This window comes from Lotus japonicus, chromosome 4, assembly GCF_012489685.1.
Source record: "Lotus japonicus ecotype B-129 chromosome 4, LjGifu_v1.2".
Lineage (NCBI taxonomy): Eukaryota > Viridiplantae > Streptophyta > Magnoliopsida > Fabales > Fabaceae > Lotus > Lotus japonicus.
The window spans coordinates 38,572,175-38,595,135 of record NC_080044.1 but is presented as its reverse complement, the minus strand read 5'-3'; the positions used below and the strand labels follow the sequence as shown (position 1 = coordinate 38,595,135).

The 22,961-nt window shown below is 40.4% G+C and overlaps 1 protein-coding gene, 1 long non-coding RNA gene and 2 other non-coding genes across 4 annotated transcripts; 2 read left to right on the top strand and 2 right to left on the bottom strand.

Annotated features, from left to right (window-relative positions):
• Positions 1-548: 548 nt before the first annotated feature.
• On the top strand, positions 549-962 carry LOC130712720 (uncharacterized). The gene has a single exon (XM_057562539.1). It carries the CDS (start codon positions 549-551, stop codon positions 960-962), a length of 414 nt encoding a protein of 137 aa, XP_057418522.1.
• Positions 963-6,959: 5,997 nt separating this feature from the next.
• On the top strand, positions 6,960-7,066 carry LOC130716359 (small nucleolar RNA R71). Its single transcript, XR_009011976.1, has one exon. It is a non-coding gene; the product is annotated as a small nucleolar RNA R71 (small nucleolar RNA).
• A 4,431-nt stretch (positions 7,067-11,497) lies between these two features.
• Positions 11,498-15,501, bottom strand: LOC130710146 (uncharacterized). The gene is made up of 2 exons (XR_009010307.1): positions 13,418-15,501; positions 11,498-11,985 (listed from the first exon to the last, which is right to left on the bottom strand). It is a non-coding gene; the product is annotated as an uncharacterized LOC130710146 (long non-coding RNA).
• Positions 15,502-22,329: 6,828 nt separating this feature from the next.
• LOC130716358 (small nucleolar RNA R71) lies at positions 22,330-22,436 on the bottom strand. Its single transcript, XR_009011975.1, has one exon. It is a non-coding gene; the product is annotated as a small nucleolar RNA R71 (small nucleolar RNA).
• Between the last annotated feature and the right edge of the window lie 525 nt (positions 22,437-22,961).

Below are 22,961 nucleotides of genomic sequence, written 5' to 3'. Positions count from 1 at the left end.
TGGAGAAAATCTTTGAGGCTCTCCACACTCCTGATGCTGAGAAGGTGAACTTGGCGACCTTTATGCTGAAGGGTGACGCTGAGTACTGGTGGCAGAGCGCCAAACAATTGATGACTGCTAACCATGTGGCCATAACTTGGGAGTCTTTCAAAAGGGCTTTCATGGAGAAGTACTTCCCGGAGACTGCCAGGGAAGACATGGAGAATCAATTCCTCAACCTGAGACAGGGGTTGATGACCGTAGGGGAATATGCTGCAAGAATGGAGACCCTTTCCAAACACTTTCGCTTTTTCCAAGTGGAAGTGGATGAAGCGTACCTATGCAACCGATTCATGAGGGGTTTGAGGAATGACATTGAGGAGTCTGTGAGGCCATTGGGAATCAGAGTTTTCCAACAACTGGTGGAGAAAGCTCGTGAAGTGGAGTCAATGAAGAATCACTAGAGGGGCAAGTCTGATGGTGGAGGTCCGATTCGTTATGGGCAGAGGCCGACCAGAAGGTTTGAGGGACAGAGACAAGTTGGTAGGTTTGAAAGGGGCAAGGCTCCGATGAGAAAGCCTTACCAACGCCCTGCTGACAGGGTACCTTTTGCTGGAAGGGGTGAAGCACGTGTTCCTAAGGATGATGTCGTCTGTTACAAGTGCAACCAGAAGGGGAACTATGCGAATGAATGTGGAAAGGAGGTTGTATGCTGGAAGTGCCAGAAACCAGGGCATGTGGAGAGGAATTGTCCTAGTGCTGCTAAGGCCGAGCCAGTACTGAATGCTGCCAGGGGAAAGCGACCTTCTGCTCCAGGTCGTGTGTTTGCAATGTCTGGGGAACAAGCTGCTGTGACCGATGATCTTATCCAGGGTACGTGTGTTATCGCTGGAACTTCTTTAATGGTGTTATTTGATTCTGGTGCTACACACTCATTCATTGCTGAGGAGTGTATGGAAAAAGTTAGGGTTGCTAAATGCTGACTTACCGTTCGATTTGGTGGTGACGACCCCTGCCGTCGATCGACTAGTTACGCGCACGGCATGCTTGCAATGTCCGTTGATCTACGAGGATCGGAAGTTTCTTGCGAATCTCGTTTTCTTAGGGCTTAAAGAGCTCGATGTGATTCTGGGAATGGATTGGTTGACACAATATCACGTTCTCTTGGACTGTGCTAACAAGGCCATAGTCTTCCCGGATTCAGGCGTTACGGATTACTTGAATTCGTACACCTTGGGAAAGGGTTCACCGGCATTCGTGAACTCCATTGTAGCTGAGGCGAAGAACGACGGCAACGTGCGCAACATTTTGATAGTGCAGGATTATGTGGGTGTGTTTCCACAGGATGTGCCGGGGATACCGCCAGTGAGGGAGACAGAGTTCTCTATTGATATCATGCCCGGTACGGGACCAATCTCAATGGCGCCCTATCGGATGGCACCAGCAGAGTTGGCGGAATTAGCAAAGCAGTTGGAGGATCTCTCTTCCAAGGGATTCATCCGACCAAGTGTGTCGCCTTGGGGTGCACTAGTGTTGTTGGTGAAGAAGAAGGACGGGAGGTCCAGATTATGTGTGGACTACCGACAACTCAACAAGGTGACAGTGAAGAATCGTTATCTGATGCCTCGGATAGATGATTTGATGGATCAACTTCGGGGTGCTGTTGTTTTCTCGAAGATAGATCTGAAGTCAGGATATCACCAGATCCGAGTTAAGGAGGCCGATATTCAGAAGACCGCATTCAAAACTCGATATAGGCATTATGAGTACCTTGAGATGCCGTTTGGAGTTACCAATGCACCCGCAGTGTTTATGGACTACATGAACAGGGTATTCAGACCATTTCTGGACAAGTTCGTGGTGGTGTTCATTGACGATATTCTGATTTACTCGAAGAGTGAAGAAGAACACGAAGAGCATTTGCGCCAAGTGCTGAGAGTATTGCGGGAGAAGGAGCTATATGCTAATGGTTCGAAGTGCGAATTCTGGATGGAAGAAGTGAAGTTCCTTGATCACGTCATATCAAGTCAAGGTGTGGCTGTTGACCCTAGCAAGATTGAATCGATCATGTCATGGGAACAACCTAAGACGGCAAGCGACATCAGAAGTTTTGTTGGACTTGCTGGCTACTACAGACGCTTCGTGAAGGATTACTCAAAGTTGACTTCACCGTTGACTCAGTTGACTAAGAAGAATCAACCTTTTGCATGGACGGAGAAATGTGAAGAGAGTTTTCAGGAAATGAAGAAGAGACTGACTACTGCACTAATACTAGCCTTACCCAAGGAAGGAGAACCATACGACGTTCATTGTGACGCTTCACATAATGGGTTGGGTTGTGTAATGATGCAAGAGAAGAAAGTGATTGCTTATGCTTCGCGACAACTGAAGATTCACGACAAGAACTATCCTACGCATGATTTGGAATTGGCTGCTATAGTGTATGCTCTCAAGATTTGGAGGCATTACCTGTATGGTAGTACATTCACGATCTACAGTGATCACAAGAGTCTGAATTACCTGTTCGACCAGAAAGATTCGAACATGAGACAGCGAAGATGGATGGAATTTCTTCAGGACTACGAGTTTGACCTACAGTATCATCCGGGGAAAACCAATGTTGTAGCTGACGCTCTTAGTCGAAAGGCTATGCATGTATCCTCGTTGATGGTCAAGGAGTTAGAACTGCTGGAGGCGTTCCGAGATCTGAGTTTGGATGTGAAGATAGCTCCAGGGAAGCTTAGTTTCGGGATGGTGACGGTGTCGAGTGGGCTCTTGGATGAGATCAAATCGAAGCAAGAGACCGATGAAGGATTGCTTGAGTGGCGCAAACTAGTTACTCAAGGGAAGGCACTAGAGTTTGCTGTCAGAAACGATAACATCCTGCGTTGTAGAGGGCGAGTTTGTGTGCCCAATGACGCAACTATGAGAAGGTTGATCTTGGATGAAGGTCACAAGAGCAGGTTGAGCATTCATCCGGGAATGAACAAGATGTATCAAGACCTGAAACTTCATTTCTGGTGGCCTGGGATGAAGAAGCAAGTAGCCGAGTATGTGTCGAAATGCTTGACTTGTCAGAAGGCGAAGGTGGAACATCAGAAGCCGGCAGGAAAATTACAATCGTTAGATGTTCCGCAGTGGAAGTGGAACAGCGTCTCGATGGATTTCGTGACGGCTTTACCACTAACGCGAAGGAGATTTTATGCAATATGGGTAGTGGTGGATCGATTGACGAAGACTGCTCATTTCGTGCCGATAAATCTGAACTACAAAGTGGAGAAACTAGCAGAGATCTACATCGCTGAGATTGTTCATCTGCATGGTGTACCGTCTAGTATTGTGTCGGAAAAAGATCCGAGGTTTACCTCACGTTTCTGGGGAGCTTTGCAACAAGCTATGGGAACCAAGTTAAGATTGAGTTCCGCTTATCATCCACAGACGGATGGGCAAACCGAAAGGACTATTCAATCCTTGGAGGATTTGCTAAGAGCTTCTGTGCTAGACCATAAAGGAAGCTGGGATGAGTTGTTGCCGCTGATTGAGTTCACCTACAACAACAGAACGGGGACGGTCATAGAGAGTCAGATCCTCAGGGATGGGTCAGTTATGTTTCCGCATCCTCCAGCTAGGTTTCATAGGGACGAGGAAGAAGAAGACCCTTCGGAGGACTCGACAGAAGACCCTTCAGAGGACACCACAGTGGAGTCACGGTTGATCGAGGAGGAGGAGGCAGTGGAGCCTTCACCACTAGAGGCCAAGCCGGGAGTCTGTGCATAGCGTATTCCTGGGCGTCCAAGTTGCTTTAGGGTGGGACCTCGGAAAAGCGTGATAAAGCTGGAGCAGTCCAAGAAGAGGGCGCGTGAAGCGGAAGCTGATGTTCAGAAGCGGGATCTGGTTTAGAGTTTTCCTTTCTGTGGGACTGAGAGTCCGTATTGAACCATTACTACCTTTTTATTTCCAGGATTTTATTTTGACGTACTTTGATGTAGGGCTTCAGCCCAAGGGTTATTTATGTACTTGAGATTATAATTTATTTTAATTACGATTATCTTTTTCATAAATGCTTGTCGTCTTTATTCCGCAAAGTCTAATCGTAAAGGTTAAGTTTCGCAATAATTGAATTTTTGGTCATTAAATCAAGATTAATAATTGAACGGCGAAAATTCTTTGTGAAAATGGCTAAGTTTGTTACTGTGTGACACTCGAGAAATCGGGGTGTTACACATGACAGTGCACTCCTTTGTTCTTACCAGATCTTTCTTCTTCCTCTGTAAATTAGAAAACTTGGGTTTGTTGTCGAACTTCATGTCCTGGACATTAGGCCTGGTTCTTTTATCAATCTTTCCCAATGCTCTGTGTTAGACACAAAAGCAATACTCTTATTCTTCTTTTCAGACTTCCCACTCAGTTTCAACTCAAATGTCTGCAAAGAGCCAATAAGTTCATCAACCTTCATGTTCTCAATGTCTTGAGCCTACTCAATTGCAGTGAATTTCATAGCAAATTTCTGGGGAAGAGATCTCAAGATCTTCCTGACAAGCTTCTCATTTGACATAGGTTATCCCAAAGCGAATGAAGCATTAGACAAGTAACGGACACACATGTGGAATTCTGAGATAGTCTCTTCTTCAGTCATCATCAAATTTTCAAATTGAGTGGTAAGCATTTGAAGTCTTGACATCCTTACTCGAGTAGTTCCTTCATTTGCAATCTTCAGAATTTCCCAAGCATCCTTTGCCACAGCACACGTATTGATCAGCCTAAACATATTCTTGTAAACTCCATTAAATATAGCATTTAGAGCCTTTGAGTTTCCAAGAGTAGCTTCATCTTCAACACTGGCCCATTCCTCTTCAGGTTTCTCCACAACAGTGGTAGAGGTACCTTCCACCTGAGGCTTAGTGGGGTGCTTCCAACCCTCGACAATAGCTTTCCAAGTCCAGCTGTCAATTGACTTGAGAAAAGCTGTCATGCGAACCTTCCAGTAGTCATAGTTAGTACCATCCAGAATGGGTGACCTATTGACTGATCATCCTTCCTTGTTATCCATGAGAACTTGAATCAAACTCCCTGGAGCTCACCCAACCAGAACAGGGTGCCTGCTCTGATGCCAATTGTAATTTAGGTTCCCTGTAGTACGAATGTCCTACATGATGCTGGGACAATGGGTTCGACAATCGCTTAACAGTAAAACAGTAACTTAAGCAGAAACAACAAAACACAAGAATTGTTAACCCAGTTCAGTGAAAAACTTTCACCTACGTTTGGAGGGTTTGCACCTAAAGAAAGGAAATCCACTATCTCAAGATTCAGGAATTACAAACACTTATGAACAACACAGTTCATAGTTCACTTCCTAATCTACCCAGTGTATTTCTACTTAGAATCTCAACCTAAGTATGAGAGCCCCTCTCACTTTCTCTCAGTCACTGCCACAGTGATTGGTGAACACAATTAACAATCAGAGTTTGAAAGTAATCAAACACACAGAACCCTTCTTTGCTTTATAGAATCAGTGAGCAAAGAGGATTCACAACTAACAAAGGACAAAGCACAATCACAAATCCTAAAACACTTGATCTCTCTCTATAGCTTCGATGGTCTTCATGTTTTAGGTCTTCATCCTTTTTATAGACTTCAGCAGCGGTGACATGGGCTCTAGGGTTAGCATGGGCTGAAGTAATAGATTGCAGCAACAACAATTCAAAACGCAATCTTGATAGATCTTGTTACTTATTTCACAAGTAAAGATAAAAACCAGTATTTTAACAAAGATTGTTTCAACAAATAACAACCCATAAATAAAACCTTTCTGAAATAGCTACTTGTTCCTCAAGTAACACGGAAAACATATCTTCAACTAATCTTCAAAGGGCCCACAACAGAAACTCAAGCTGAGGACTGATGCCCTAGCTTCACAGAATCAGATGCCACGACATCTGCTTCGACAATCGGTTGTTTTGACAAAATGCAAGACAACATGTACCAACAAAATGACACTACACTCCTCGGTCATCATGATAGTTTCATTAACCTCACTCAACTTCCTTATTTTACTTAGGATATCCTTCATGAACTTAGCGTAGATTGACATTTGCCCCAAGGCTTCAGAAAAATGTATACTGATTTGAAGTTTCTTAAAAACCTCCAAAAACTTAGAAAACTGTTTATCCAAATTTTTCTTAACCAAAGCCTTGGGTTATGGCTAAGTTCGGGAGAAGTAGTGCTCACAACTCTAGCTTTTATAGGTTCACTCGCTCTCTTCTCCATGACACCCTCATCTTTTTCCTCTACTTCCTCATTTTTCTCTCCCTCAACTTGTGTTTTTGTCCCGTGCAACACTCTCCCACTCCTAGTGGTAACAACAACAGAATTTTCTTGTTTAGACAAAATTAAAGAATTGAGAGAGAACTTACCTTGAGGTATCTCGGCTATTTGCTTGGCCAGCTGGCCAAATTGACTCTCCAAGTTCTTGATAGCCGCCTCTTGAATCTTATAGTTGCTCTCCATGCGGTTTATGAAGCTCTCCAATAGCTCCTCTAAGTTCTTCTTGCAACCACCATTTTCACCAACTTGCACTTGGACTTGTTGAGATAGTCCTGAGCTTTGACCTTGGAAACCTTGATTAGTCATGGTACAAAAATTACTAACATGAGACCCTCCACGAGTCAAACACTCCACTTTGGCTACACTAGCACCGACCACCTTGGTCACCTTTATGTGATTTTGAATCTCCGCCCTTTGTTCGGAGAGTTGCTTGTTGGAGGCCAAGAGCTTGTCATAGGCTTCAACTTCAAACATACTCCTTCGGTTTGGCGATCATTTTTAGAGTTCATGGCTCTCGCTGCCATCTTTTCTATTAAGTCATACCCGCTTGTGGGGGAAGAGCATCGAACTCCCCATTAGAAGCCTGGTCCAAACCAAACCTCCAAGAGTATTGTAGACCATCATAAAACGTTGCAACCAATTCAGCTTGGGTGAGATTGTGTTGAGGGCATTTCCTCAAGAGCTTGTTGAATCGCTACCAAGCTTCATAGAGATTCTCTTCAGCGGTTTGCACAAAAGTCATGACGTCTTTTTTTCATTTCCTCAAAAGGGCTCTTGGAAAGAACCTTGTTGTGAAAGTTTTTGCCAAGTCCTCCCAAGTAGTGATACTGTAAGACCTTTATTGTATTAGTATTATTATTATGAATAATAATTGTGAAATTCAAGTGAAGAATGAATTTATTTGTTTGATGATGTATGTGAAATTTACTATTTTGAGATATATGAGATTTGGCGTGTGAAAGTGATTATTTTGTGGGGTTGTGAACCTCAAAAACAAGATGATTGGTGTGTTGCTTCGAGGCCAAGGGTTATACCTTTTATTTAAATCATTATTTCAGTTATCTTTATTTAATAAAGGCTAAATATTTATTTGAACTTCAAATAACTATGAGATAGGAAGTTTTTTTTTGAAAACCCTAGCCTTGGGTTGTAGTGGCCGCCAACCACTTAAAGGGGAATGGGGGGGTTTTGCTTTGATTTTTAATTCTTTTAATTAGTAATCAATACAACTAAATAGTTTGTCTTGGGCTTGGGCTAGAAAACAAGGATGAAAGAAAAAAAACCTAATTCTAGTGTGTGTGTGTGTGTGGCCGCGGCTACTAAAGGGGGTGAGGGGAGAAATCCTTATTTTTTCCACAAAGCTGAATTAGAAGGGTTCCCATACACACTCTCACGTGAAACACTTCAGAAAGAAAGGAAGAGAAAAGAAAAGTTGAGAGCAAGAGAGAAAGAAAACGAGAGAGAGACGAAGAAGAAGAAGAGAGAAGAACTCGAGAAGAAGAGAAAGAGAAGCTGAGAGAGATCAAGGGTGAAAGAGGCTCGAACCAGAAGGGAGCTGCAAGGAGTTGTCTCTTCATTCATCACCTTTTCATCATCCTTTCATACCAAAAACTAAGGTCAGGGCAGATCTGGTCCGGGTAGAGTCTAGGCGAATTATTTGATGAAAAACCTATGATTTCATGTGAAAATATGCAATTCTGGGTGGGTTATGCTATGGGAAAATTCTTTACAAGATAAAAGGCTTTCTTATGCATGAACAAGGTGCAATGTTTTTGTTTTGATCATGTTTTTTATGAGATGCCATGAATCCTTGTTGATCACATGAGAAAAGTTGCCATTTTTCCACGATGTTGCTTGGATTTGTCTTAGATTGTATAACATGAAATGGATCTGGAGTTTAGATGAGATATTATGATGTAACCCTACTGAAATTTGGCTTGAGAACCTTGACTAGACAAGTTTCAAAAATTTGGAAAACCCTAGCCTAAAGTGTGCTCACGGCCGAACCCTATTTTAGGGTTTTCGGCGGATTTTTCTCATGTTCTTTTGCCCATGTATTAGCTTGATGTTTTGGTACTGAATTTTGTATGATTAATATGAGAACATGAATATGTGATAAGTGGTGTTGTTTGGCCGAACCCAATGCTCCCTAGGGTTAGGCGTTTGATCTTGTTTATGTGATGGGAGATGTTTGTAAATTTTTCTGTTTTGGCGAGGATGTGGGGGACAAACCCTAATAATATACTATGCATGATGGTTTATTGGTATACTTATATATTATGATATTAGTAGCCAACCATAGAGATGCGAACTTCGCTTGCAAGTAGTGAATGATATGGTTATTGTGCTAGGGTATAGGCTATGGACCATGAGAACGATGATGCCGTTAGAGACAAACGGTGGCTTGCACGCGAGGGAGAAACTTTAGGGATTGACTGTGTGGTCTCCATGTGATTAACCTTGACGGAGTCATGGGTTAGGGATTGACTGTGTGGTCTCCCCGAGAAATGTGGGTTGACTGTGTGGTCCCCTCGAGATTGTTCTGTTGGTATATGCACTAGTAGCTTAATATTTATATTTAAATATTACAACCTAAATATGTAAGAGATACCTATAGGGTCACACGCATAGAATTAGCCCACTAGAATTATGTCTTATTGGACCAGCCCATTGGATAAGCCCAATAAGGCTCCAATAAGAATTAGGGTTAGCCTCCTTGTGGGTGCTTATAAATAGAGCATGAGATGCTCAAACCCTACATCAGAAAATTACACACTCTTGCCTCTGCTAGTACAAAGAGCCGCAAGGGAGATCTAGTGGGAGAGTTCGCGTGGACTTCTGTAGAGACAAGGCTACCAGTGCTTTGTTTGCCCAAACTGTCTTCAAGAGGTAATCCTTATTACTCCTTTACATGTTTGATTGCAACATGAACTTTGAAATATGTGCTTTGCAAGATCTTCTCATATAGGAAATTTTATTCCGCTGCGGTAATCAACCGCATGATTCCCTTCAGTGGTATCAGAGCCATGCTTGCGAAACATGTTTTGGGTTTATATTTTGGATTCGAAAATATTTCAACATGCTTTTGGTTTTAATAGATCGAGTTATTTGATAATTCGATGCATAAACGTGAATAACATGTGTTGATATATATGAATCAGAATAGATGTAACGTGAATAACATGCGTTGATAGATATATATATATATATGAATCAGAGTACTGTAACGTGAATATATATGAATCAATTTAAAAAGGTCAGTGACGTGAATCATCTTCAAAGGTGTTACATGAAAACATTTGTTTATATATGAATCTGATTCATGATATACTTTTCTTTAATAAGTATTGAGAGCATGATCATGTTAAGGTTAGAGCCGTGATTATATTTTGATAATATGATGACATGCTTATGTGTTTTAACATGTTTTGATTTATAGCATGATGTTATATGATAACATGATTTATTTTATATATGTGCTTTTATTCATATGTTGATATGATTAATTTGTACATGTCTATAATGTTTCGTTCTTATTTCATATGCGATATGATTGTTTAAGCCACGATTAGTTTTGTTCGTTTATGGATCGTTAGGTCTTTAGGTTGCGTTACGCGGTACATGAAAAGTTCATGTTTGGGGGCACAAAATTAGGGTTTAAGAGTTAAACCCTAGCCGTCATCCTTGGTGTATGAATGGTTCATGCATTTAAAGAAATATGGGATGTGATCCAATCATTTAATTAATTGAATAAGAAATATCATAACTATAATGGTTGTGATTTGATTCATTTTATTTTGAGTAAGAGATATTATAACTATAATGGTTATGATTTGGTTGAGATATGTTGGATTCTGGCTAAGGAAAGGCTTGGTTTTTAATTATGTCCGTGTGACTCTCCTCCCTTTCCTGGGAATCAGTATCTCATTCAAATCGTAGATCTTATTCAAAACATAAATGCATTCAAGTCTTAGATCTTGTTCGAATTTGCTAGACGGAAACTTGTGCTAACGGACGCGCTTAATTTTTTTTTTAAATTAATTAAATGACAATTTTTTAAACAAATCGCATTGCTTGGTGAACGGTAATGGCCATAGAATTTTATATTAAAATACAGCCTGCGTGCTGTGCCTTATCTCTTCCATCTCAATTACTTCTTTCTCTCATCTTTCTCCCCTCGTATGTAAAACGAGGTTTCTTATCTATACACTTATGTAATTTTCAAAACATGGAGAAGAAGGCCTTGGAGATTTTGGAGAACATCTTGGAGATTCCATGAAGATTCTATGAGATTAGAATAATAGGCAATTTTATTTTATAATATTCTTAGATGGTCATTAGCTATGTCACGTTTATGTATGTGATGCATGTTTTCGCGTTTACATAAATTATTTGAACAAGACCCTCAATATATATTAAGTCAATCTGCCTTCCAATTAAATAACACTCGTCAAGTTTAACATCAACAAGTGAAGGTCTGCAAAAGCAGGGTGATCTTGTTAATATTACCAAGGCACGATGGGATAAAGGTAATATCCAACTGTTATGTTAATAGGGCCAAACTTAACTAGGTAAGACCTAGAGGCGACAAGTTGGGCTTAAATTCATGAGATGAATTTGAATAAGAGTTGTTCACCCCGCTATCCAAGAGTTGTATGAGATGCAATTGGAAAGAGTTTCCTACCTAAATAACCTACTTTTAAGCGATCAGCCAAAGCTGACTTCAGAATAGGAGAAAAATGGATCTTGGCCCACTATGTATAAGTTTGATTCAATGAGGGTTGGTTTTATGAGTCAAATAGTGGGAAATATTTAATTAAAGACCTAATTAAGTATTTTTATTTTGATACCTACACGCATATTTTCTGATTATAGATAACCATGTCGAACACATCAAGTAACTTGTCGTTGTGATCAATCCTTGAGAAGGAAAAGTTGTCAGAAACTAATTTTCTTGACTGGTATCGAAACTTGAGGATAGTCCTCAAGCAAGAGAAAAAGCAACATGTCGTGGAAGAAGCACTTCCTGAACCACCCGCTGAGGAAGCCCCAGCTCGTGAGAAAACAACTTTTAAGAAGCTATGTAACACCCCGACTTCCAGGTGTCACTTTAGTAACCAAAAATAAACTTTTGCGGAAAAACAGGTAATTTTTTTCGATTGATTCCTTCTTAAATAAAGCGAAAAGGAAATAAAGTCATAACCCAACCACTAAACTTACCAATATACATCAAATATAAACATGTACAGCCTCAGCTGCACTTCCACGTCACGCACACTTGCAGTGACTCCAAAGTAGTGTGCCCGTAGGCAAATATGTACAAAACCAGAAATGTGAGTGAGAAAGAGTATAATTACAACCCACTAGGAGAAAGTCGGCCTCAAAATGGCCTAAGCAAAGACCCCTATGGTCCGACTGACTCACTGTGATCCCTCAGTAAGAGAACCACACAAAAGCCATGCGTCGGGAACCTACCCTGTCCCAAAAGCAAAACGAATCAGAGCTATTACAGTAACAACCAACTCCAAAAGACTCTAACCACCCATAACCCACACTACTATCATCGACCCTCCCTCGATCAGGTATGAAGTCCGGGTCTTCGTCGAAAGCTTTAGTCTTAGTCATTTCGCTCCGGGTCTTTCCCGCACAACGAATCATCACGAACCGGCTGACAGACGCCTGGCAGCAGGCCGACCGCCCAAACACAAACATACAAACAAAGCCAAGGTGCTAGGGTCAACTTACAGAATACAATAGATATACAATCAACATGCGATAAAGGGGGTATATATATATATGTTGTATATACATACATATCAGTTATGTATTGCCTACCCTATGGTATATACATAGCATGTTATCGAATCTCTTACACAATTCAATCACCAAAACACGTAACAATGTTAATCCACATCAAATCATAATAAGATGCATTGTGTCACTGCAGAATATGCTGACACAAACCCGAATAACGTCACTCTGCTTGGCGACGGAACAAATCAACAACGTCACTCTACTTGGCGACGGAACAAGTCAACGACGTCACTCTGCTTGGCGACGGGACAAACCAATGGTATTGCCACTTATAGGCTGGGCACCTCGAGACGGTCGTAACACTGGCCTCGTGTTTAACCATTTCTGCTCGGGCGTCGCTTATCACCTTTGGCTATAGTCAAGACGGTACAAACTCTACATGGTTTGACCATTTCTGCTTGCTATGCCGAACATCAACAGGCACGATGCAACTCTACTTGGATGATCGTTACCTCCTGTTGTGCCAGATATAGTCAGGACCGATTCAACTTTGCATGGCTGATCGTTACTTCCTGCTATACCGAAGTACTCTGCTTGGCACTTCATCGCGTATATGCACGTGTGCAATATGATTATCAAAACCAGAGTCAGTGTCGGTCAATACAACACGACTCGGAGTTAGTGTCGGTCAATACAACACAACTCCCACCACAAAACTCACAAGCAAAACCCAGAGTCTGTGCCGGTCAATACAACACGACTCGAACAACACTACCAGGAGTACTAGAGTACTTGGTGACTTTCAATCATCACCATAGCTCACCTCAGTGGCTTTTCCCAATTCCAAACTCTCCAAACCCACAACATAAGTCGACTTTTCCCCGCCTTTCGTAAATATTTTTCCCCTTCAGTTCTCCTATGCTTAAACGTTAATAAAAATTGTTTCAATTCGAATTAGCCAAGTTATGAGTTTATTTCTCAAAGTCTAAGTTTCCCAAGTCTTATTTTCCGAAAGCTCTATCATTCTAAGTTTCCAAAAGTCAACCACCCAAAATACATTTCCCGGGGAAAGTCTAGGAATTCCAACGAATCCCAACAAATGGCTAAGTCTCAAACCCCTCATTTGAACTTGCCTAGGGTTGTTCATCCAACCCGAAATATCAAAGATTACCAGATCAATGAATCTCCACTCCGAAGTCGCGTCAAAACGCTCAATCCAACAAAAGCACAACATCACAAGTTATGGAAAAGCATCATAACATCAACTCATCATCATAAACAACATCAGATAAAGCATAAGTCGAATTTATCAACGCCTATCATGCAATCATGGCTAAATATAGTAAGTTGCCCTAACCTCGAGCTGATTCAGCTTCGCAATCACAAGCAAAGGCTCCTTCACTCAATTGCTTTGAAGTTCCTAAAGTTCCTTCAACTGAACCTCGGAGAAAACAAAGCAGAATCCAAACAAAATCGATTAGCTCGATCGCAATACAACACATAAACGATAGACAAAGCATTAAAGCTTCAGAATAAGACAATCGGGTATGAAAAGACAAGTTTTCGAAACCGAAAAAAACTCCCCCCCTAAAGGAATAGCCCACGGCCCTAAAGGAAAAAGGGCTTCGGCTCTTTTTCTTCGACCAAATCACTTCACAAGGTAGTTTTAGGGTAAAACTAAGGCAAAGAAACTGTCAGAACAATTTTCGGACAAACGGGTCGAAATACGGCTATCCAGGGGCATTTTGGTCCAAAATAAAAGCTCAAAACCTCAAAGTTATCAGATCGGAAAACAAATTTGACAACAATGATCCTCACGACATATGTAACAACTAATCCTAAAGGCACGAAGTCAGATTATGACTTCTCGACAATAAAGTTTCGAAATGTGAGCAAAAAGGGTTTTGAATCAGTTTTTCAGATCCCTGTCAACTGGATCACAATCAGAGTTTACTGACAGAGGTTTTAGGCTCTTGGGAACCTAGAGAACATAACCCAAGCAAGAAATCGAGGAAATCGGACAATTTTAGAAAAAGCTCAAAACTTAGAGCACAGAAACGACGTCAGAAACGCAACAGAAACAACAATCAGAGATAGGATTCGTGTTAGTTACCTCGATACCTAGAAGTAGGGACGAACTACGCGAAGATTGGTCAAGTTTTCGCGAAAATCTCCTCCCCCGTTGCTCTCCACGAATTTGGGCCACTAATGGAGGAAAATGGAAGATATTTTGCTTTTTCGCCTATTTATAGGCGGGCGAAATCCCGGGAAAATGAAAATTTCGCGATTCCGATTTTTGCAGCACGTTCACCAAGGAATTCTAAGAGAGATTCTGGCGTCAGAAATCCAGAACTCAAAACAAATATCTATGATATGGGAAAAACGATATCGAAAATCTCAAAAGCGGTGTAAGTTAAATCTGTCCCGAAAAACTACTTTTTGCTGTGATCGCCGGACGACAAAACTTCCTTCTGAAGAAAGATTGGAAATGTCGAAACAAATCTGGCAACGCGGACGGAAAGTCCGTTAGAAGTCCCGAATAGAAAAAAGTCTTCATCCATCGCTCGAATCTAGGGTTTTGAAGCAAAGAAATTAGCGTCGGCGAACTTCCGAAATGTGAATACTATCGTGCGTACAGTCCAGAGTTCCGAAATGAAACGCTGGTCGAAGGAAAAATAAAGAGAATCTTTAAATTTTCCAAGGATTAGAAATCTCCCTTAAAACGTTGCTCTAGAAGCGAAAAAGCCTATTCTGGACACGCTCGTCATAAGGCAGATGTGCAGACGACTCGTACTAACTCCGAAAGCAACTACGCAACATTCCTCAAGTAATTCCTGAACTTTCTTCTTCATTAATCTTTCTCTAATACCAAACTCCTGTCACGCTCACACTGATTCTACGCGTGAGTCGGAAATTAACTTGTTCTGAAAATCCAGGTCTTACAAGCTGCAAGACGATGCTATAGATGATAGCTGTCTCATGCTGGCTTCCATGAACTCTGAGCTTCAGAAGCAACATGAGAACATGGAAGCGTACGATATGATCGTGCACTTGAAGAAGCTCTATCAAGGGCAAGCTAGGCATGAGCGGTTTGAGGTTTCCAAGAAGCTTTATCAATGTAGGCTGGCAGAGGGAAGTCCTGTAGGGGCTCATGTACTCAAGATGATTGGGTATGTTGAGAACCTTGAGAGGCTTGGATTCCCACTTGGCCAAGAGTTGGCTGTTGATCTTATCTTGCAATAATTGCCTCATAGCTTCAATCAATTCGTCATGAACTACAACATGAACGAAATTGAGAAAACACTACCTGAATTGCTTGGCATGTTAAGAACTGCTGAGCAAAACATTAATAAAGGAAATGATAAGGCCATTCTGATGGTCTTACCCAACAAGGGGAGAGGCAAAGCCAAGAAGCCATACAAGCCCAAAAGTAAGACTTTTGGAAAGGTCAAAGAGAAGCCTAGTGTTTCTGGCTTGAAGCCTACTGGTGCAGTGGCCAAGGTGGCCAAGGAAGGAAAGTGTTTCCATTGTGATGGAACAGGACATTGGAAAAGGAACTGCCCAAAATTCCTAGAGGAGTGCAAGAAGAAGGGAAGTGAGACTTCCACTTCAGGTATTTATGTTATAGAAGTCAATCTATCTACTTCTGCATCATGGGTATTGGATACTGGATGTGGTTCTCACATTTGTACTAATGTGCAGGAACTAAGGAGTAGATCATTGGCAAAGGGTGAAGTGGACTTGCGCGTTGAAAATGGAGGAAGAGTTGCTGCCTTAGCTGTAGGATCTTATTTTTTAACTTTACCCACTGGTTTAGAAATTGAACTAGAAAATTTCTATTATGTGACTGCTATTTCGAAGAATATTATTTCTTTTTCTTGTTTGGACAAGAAGGGTTTTTCATTTGAAATAAAGAACAAATGTTGTTCTATTTATTTTAATGAAATGTTTTATGCTGCTAGTGCACCATTGAGTAATGGACTTTATGTCCTTGATCTCGAAATACCAATCTATAACGTAAATGCGAAAAGGGTCAAAGCCAATGTATTGAACCCTACTTATTTATGGCATTGTCGCTTAGGCCATATAAATGAGAAACACATTTCCAAGCTCCATCAAGATGGATACTTGGACTCTTTTGATTTTGTATCAATAGACACATGTGAGTCTTGTTTATTGGGAAAGATGGTTAAGGCTCCATTCACTGGAAAAGGTGAAAGAGCAAGTGATCTTCTAGGCCTTATACATAGTGATGTATGTGGACCAATGAGCACAATGGCGAGGGGAGGTTTTCACTACTTCATCACATTCACTGACGATTTCAGTAGATACGGGTTTGTGTATCTCATGAAACACAAATCAGAATCCTTTGAAAAGTTCAAAGAATTCAAGAATGAAGTTGAAAACCAGCTTGGCAAGAACATTAAAGCACTTCGATCAGATCGAGGTGGAGAATATTTGAGACAAGAATTTGATGACTATCTAAAAGGTTTGGGATTGTTTCTCAACTCACTCCCCCTGGTACACCACAATGGAATGGTGTATCTGAAAGAAGAAATCGAACCTTATTGGATATGGTTCGTTCAATGATGAGTCAATCAGATCTCCCTAACTCCTTCTGGGAACATGCTTTGCTAACGGCAGCTTTCACACTAAACCGTGTTCCATCTAAGGCTGTCATAAAGACGCCATATGAAATATGGACCGGAAAACAACCCAGTATGTCTTTTATCAAAATTTGGGGTTGTGAAGCATATGTGAAACGTCTAATTTCAGATAAGCTTGGACCCAAATCTGATAAATGTCTTTTTGTGGGATACCCAAAAGAAACTAAGGGTTATTACTTCTACAATCCTACCGAAGGCAAAGTGTTTGTCGCTAGAACTATTGTATTCCTTGAAAAAGAGTTTATTTCCAAAGGAATAAGTGGGAGGAAAGTAGAACTTGAAGCAATTCAAGAACCACAAAATGACAATGAGTCTATAATGGAACAAGAGCAAGAGTCACAATCAGTTGTGTTACCTCAAGCTCAAGAGACGCAAGTCTTGCGTAAGTCAGATAGAGTACGATCCTTGCCTGAAAGATACGGTTTTCTCGTAACTCAGGAAGGACATGTATTGTTGATGGATCAAAATGAGCCAACGACTTACCAAGAGGCTATTCAAAGTCCAGAGTCTGAGAAATGGCGTGAGGCCATGAGATCTGAGATGGATTCCATGTACACTAATAAGGTATGGACCTTGACTGAACCACTTAATGGGATTAAACCAATTGGGTGCAAGTGGGTCTTCAAAAAGAAGACTAACATGGATGGTAATGTAAATACCTATAAAGCAAGACTAGTGGCTAGAGGTTTCAAGCAAATTCATGGTGTAGACTATGATGAAACTTTTTCCCCTGTTGCTATGCTTAAATCTGTCAGGATCTTGCTTGCTATAGCAGCATACCATGATTATGAAATTTGGCAAATGGATGTCAAGACAGTTTTCCTAAATGGAAACCTTCTTGAAGATGTGTATATGACACAACCTGAGGGCTTTGTTATGCTTGATGGTTCCAATAAGGTATGCAAACTACAACGATCCATTTATGGATTAAAGCAAGCTTCTAGAAGTTGGAACCTCCGTTTTGATGAAGCTGTACAAAATTTTGGTTTCATTAAAAATGAGGATGAACCTTGTGTCTACAAAAGGATTAGTGGTTGCACAATCGTTTTTCTGGTATTGTATGTGGATGACATACTACTGATTGGAAATGACATTCCTACCATTCAATCTGTGAAGACTTGGTTAGGAAAGTGTTTTTCCATGAAAGACTTAGGCGAAGCAACCTACGTACTGGGTATTAGGATCTATAGAGATAGATCTAAGAGGTTACTTGTTCTAAGTCAAAGTACATACATTGATAAGGTGTTGAAGCGATTCAACATGCAAGATTCCAAGAAAGGATCCTTGCCTATGTCACATAGCATCAGCCTTTCGAAGGCTCAGTCTCCTTCCAATAAGGAAGAGAGAGAACGCATGAGTAAGATTCGATATGCCTCGGCAATTGGATCTATAATGTATGCCATGTTATGTACTCGACCAGATATCTCGTATGCACTAAGCGTAACGTGTAGATACCAGTCAGATCCCGGTGAAGGTCACTGGATTGCTGTCAATAATATCCTTAAGTACTTGAGAAGGACTAAGGACACAGTCTTGGTATATGGAGGGGAAGATGAGCTAAGTGTAGTAGCTTACACTAACGCTAGCTTCCAAACTGACAAAGATGACTCGAGGTCGCAATCGGGCTACGTGTTCTGTTTAAATGGTGGCGCTGTGAGCTGGAAGAGTTCAAAGCAAGAGACAGTTGCTGATTCTACCACAGAGGCTGAGTATATTGCTGCTTCAAATGCATCAAAGGAAGCAGTTTGGATCAAGAAGTTCATTATGGAATTTGGTGTGGTTCTTAACATTGTGGGTCCAATGAGTCTCTATTGTGACAATAATGGAGCCATTGCACAAGCTAAGGAACCTAGATCTCATCAACGATCCAAACATATACTTAGAAGGTTTCATCTCATCCGAGAAATAATTGATAGAGGAGATGTGAAAATATGCAAAGTGCACACTGATGATAATGTTGTTGACCCCTTGACTAAGCCTCTTGCACAACAGAAGCATGATAGTCACAATAGCGCAATAGGCATTAAACTTATGCCTGATTGGCTCTAGTTCTAGTGGGAGACCATTATTATATGCACTTGGATCCAATATGTTCTGGACACATTTTGTATCATTTTATTATTATTAATAAAGGCATTTCAGTTTAATATTTCTATAAGGAATATTAACGTCCATAGAATTGTATATACAAATTTGTAAGACGTTGAGTAGTAGACTTAACTGTGAGATTCTACAAAAATACTATTCTTAAATGTTGTCGCTAGTCATTATTAATATCAGGGCAATATTAAGACTAGTGCGTGAGTGATTAAATGATCTAAATCTCATAGATCATGGACATGAGATGTCAAGTCTTCACGCGGGCACACATTAAGAGTAATGGTGTGCTGGACTGACCCACTATGAGAACGTAACATGGATCGTTACGTGAGTGTCATAAACGGTTCTCATTGTGACAATGGTATATGTAATAATTTGACTTGAAGTCACTACGATTCCTACATGAGTAGTCTTATATTTTAATGTCGTCAAACATTACCCGTAACAAGGTAACTATAAAGGCGATAATTGGGTATAGCACGAATCATGTGGAGGAATGTGAGTGATGTAGATAGGATTTGTCCCTCCTATGTAACGGGAGTAAATATCTACAGGCCACTTGATAGAGTAAGACTATGAAATGCATGGCCATGCTCAGAAAGGGTAAATATGAGATATTTATTTCTAGAAAGTCTTCTCGGGTATCGAGGAACATAAATTGAACATACAAGGATGACACATCTATGCCTTGGTTCAATTAGATATAAGGACAAAAGGATCAATCATATAAAATGTTTGTCACAAGGTATACTATGTCGGTGCAAGGGCATTCTTAATATTTAGATCATAGTGATGTATTGCTAGATACCGTTCATTATTAGTGATATTGAATATACTTGATTAAGCTCAAGTGCAAGTGGGAGATTGTTGGTGATTAAGCTCAAGTGCAAGTCTGAATAGAGTTTTTAAAACTGAATCGCTTTCCCTTAAAGATATTGACAATCTTTACGGTGAGCGAGTGTAAAGTGCTAAGAGTGAGGGATAAGGAAAAATACACAATGATTTTATCCTGGTTCACTTGATGAATCACTCAAGCTAGTCCAGTCCACCTGTTAAGGTGATTTCTCCCTTCTTAGAATGAAGGCAATTCACTATTCAAAGATTGTTACAACTGCACTAGCACACCTTGCTCAGTGACTAACAATGCTAAAAACTAGCAACACTAAGACAAGCTTACCTTAGTATTCTCAAGAATACTGACATCACCGGTCTCTCAAGGAACTACAAATAAAGTTTGTTAATAAGTTTGGTTTACAAAGAGTTGCTTCTAAAACAAGCAGAGGTAAACACAATAGAAACAATGAAGAAATATTGCTAAGGAATTCGCTTGAAGGTTTTTCACTTGTTGTTGACCCGGGAATATAAGGGTATTTTTGTGGGTCTTTTATTTTATTTTTAATTTATTTTTTAAGTTTTAATTATTTTTTATGCTATTTTTAAATGATTTTCGTATTTTTAATAAATTTAGGATTTTAAGAGTTTTTATTATGATTTGGTAGATTTTATTAGGTTTTATCTTATCATTAACTGGTACTTTTTAAATTATAGATTTAGTTAGGGTTTTGGTTGTTTATTTTTGGATTATTATCTTTTTAGTATTTTATTTTGATTTATCTTGTTATTTTATTTAGGATTTTCGGAATAAATAGAAAAGATAAAATCAGGAAAAAATCTTATCCGGAGCTGATGGTCCACGAGCTTCCACGCACCCTAGCAGATCAGACAGCTGCAGCGTCTCTCATTACCATGTGGCTCAATCTGACTAGAGGTCCACCATAAGAGTGTGGTCCGAGATGCACTAGAAACCAACCCACTTTAACCTTGATCCAATTGCACGAAGACACGTGGCATTGGATTGGTTTTCTTTTGTTTTATGTGGAAGCATAGTCACGTGAAAGGAAAGAAACAGAACAGAAGAAAAAGTGAGCGGTGGCAGCCTAGGGAAATTTGGCAATAGATATATATATATTTTGGTAGAAGTATTATTTTCTTAAGTTTTTGGTGAGGGGAATTGAGCACAAACTTCCTAGGGTTTTGAAAGCTTTTTCAAGGTTCCTACCGGAGATCTTAGGTGCTATTTTCTTTCTCTTGAATTCTTGATGATGGCCATGCCTGGCTAATCTTCTTTTATTACTTGGGTTGTGAATCCGTTTTGAATTATGTTTTGATTTGAATCTTTATTTATATGAATTCTCTTTTCCAATCTTCGTAATTGAATCAATTTATATCGTTTATTCTTGAGTGCACGCAAGGAACTTGCTAATTTCTATGAGAGCGGAAGTTGATTAGAAATTAGGCAAATAAGGATTCGATTCGATTAGGCGTTCCCTACTGCTTGATTCAAGAGTAGAACCTAGTTGCGTTGACTAGTTTAATTAGGACTTGATCTTCAATCTCTGGTCTAGGTGCTCGTAAAACAGACTTAATATTTGAATTGGAAGTCTAGGGCGTGTGAGTTATCAACGTCATAGAATAAAGGCTAGATCGCCGAAGAGAGGTTTATTGAGTTCGTATAAATATTGTTAGAATTGAATCATACGACAAATAGGTGAAACATACCCGAGTGCTATTTTCCCCAACTGAATTCTCAAATCTGTTTAATTTTATGTGTTACTTATTGCGTTCAACATCACTACTTCAAAAATCTGAAATTGGCTTTTACTTTTATAAGTCTAAATAAGAGAATTAATAGAAACTATTATTGAATCACAATCCTTGAGGGATCGATAATTTAATACTACGAGCAACTTTGTACACTTGCAAAGGAGCTATCAAGTTTTTGGCGTCGTTGTTGGGGATTGTCTTTCCAATATTAGTTTTAATTAATCTCTTTTGTTTAGATTTTTTGTCTTTCAATTGTTTTTTAGTATTTCATCTTTATTGAACGGGTGCTTCTAATTAGTGTGTTCAGTGTATGCGAGGTACAGTTGATCCAGAGGCATTGCTTTTTGATCCAGAAATCGACCGCACCTTTCATTACCGGTTAGCACAACAAATAAGAGCCCTTGAATCTGCAATGGCAGCTGAAACAAATGCTGAATTGGAAGCGCGACTTCGAGCGGAGTTCGCAAGGACTCAAGAGGAACGGGTGCAGGAAGCCGTGCGCCGAATCCAGCAAGAAAGAGAGCTAGAGGAGGCCAACCGCCCCCTCAGGGATCTGAATGAACTTGTCATGAGTTATGATTAGCCAGGAAGTATAGCCCCTCTGAATGCCGAGGCTCAGAACTTTGAACTCAGACCTGCACTCATCAACCTGATCAGTCAACATCAATATGGAGGATCTGTCACTGAAGATGCCCATACTCACCTAGAGCGGTTCATCAGAAACTGCAGTATTGCACGTCTTCCCAATGTCGAGCTTGTCCGTTTGCAACTCTTTCCTTTTTCATTAAGGGACCCAGCTGAGGAGTGGCTCAACTCCCAACCTCAAGGCAGCATAACAACTTGGGAAGATTTAGCTAAAAAATTCACTAAAAAGTCTTTCCCTCGTACCTTACTAAGGAAGCTGAAGAACGAAATCCTTGTTTTTAAACAGCAAGATACTGAGAATCTCTATGAAGCTCTAGTGCGGTTCAAGAAACTGTTAAGGAAGTGCCCTCAGCACAACCTCACTTTAGGAACGCAGGTGGAGAGGTTTTATGACGGCTTGGCTGATTCTGTTAGGTCAAACTTGGAAGCAGCAGCTAGTGGCGAATTTGAAGCTCTTTAAGCTCAAGCAGGTTGGAACTTAATCAATAAAATGGCTGAAAGTGCAGTGAACTCTACCAATGACCGCCAAAACAGAAGGGGTGTACTGGAAATAGAAGCGTATGATAGGATGGTTGCTTCAAACAAGCAATTATCTCAACAAATGACAGCTATGCAACGATAGTTCCAGGTAGCCAAGATATCTAATGTGGATAGTATCCATTGTGGAACATGCGGTGGTCCTCATGCCAGTGAAGATTGCGGAGCAGATTTTGACGAGGAAGTCAAGGCTTTGGGCAATTCCCAAAATAATCCTTATTCCAACACCTACAATCCGGGGTGGAGGAATCATCCTAACTTTTCCTGGAGGGAACTGAACAACTCCATTCAAGGAGGAAATAACCAGAGGCAATATTCAAATCAAATGTTTCAGTCTCAGAATTCAGG

Bases quoted from the DNA above. Each gene is read 5' to 3' on its own strand.
- LOC130712720 (XM_057562539.1), top strand. From the start codon at position 549: ATGAGAAAGCCTTACCAACGCCCTGCTGACAGGGTACCTTTTGCTGGA.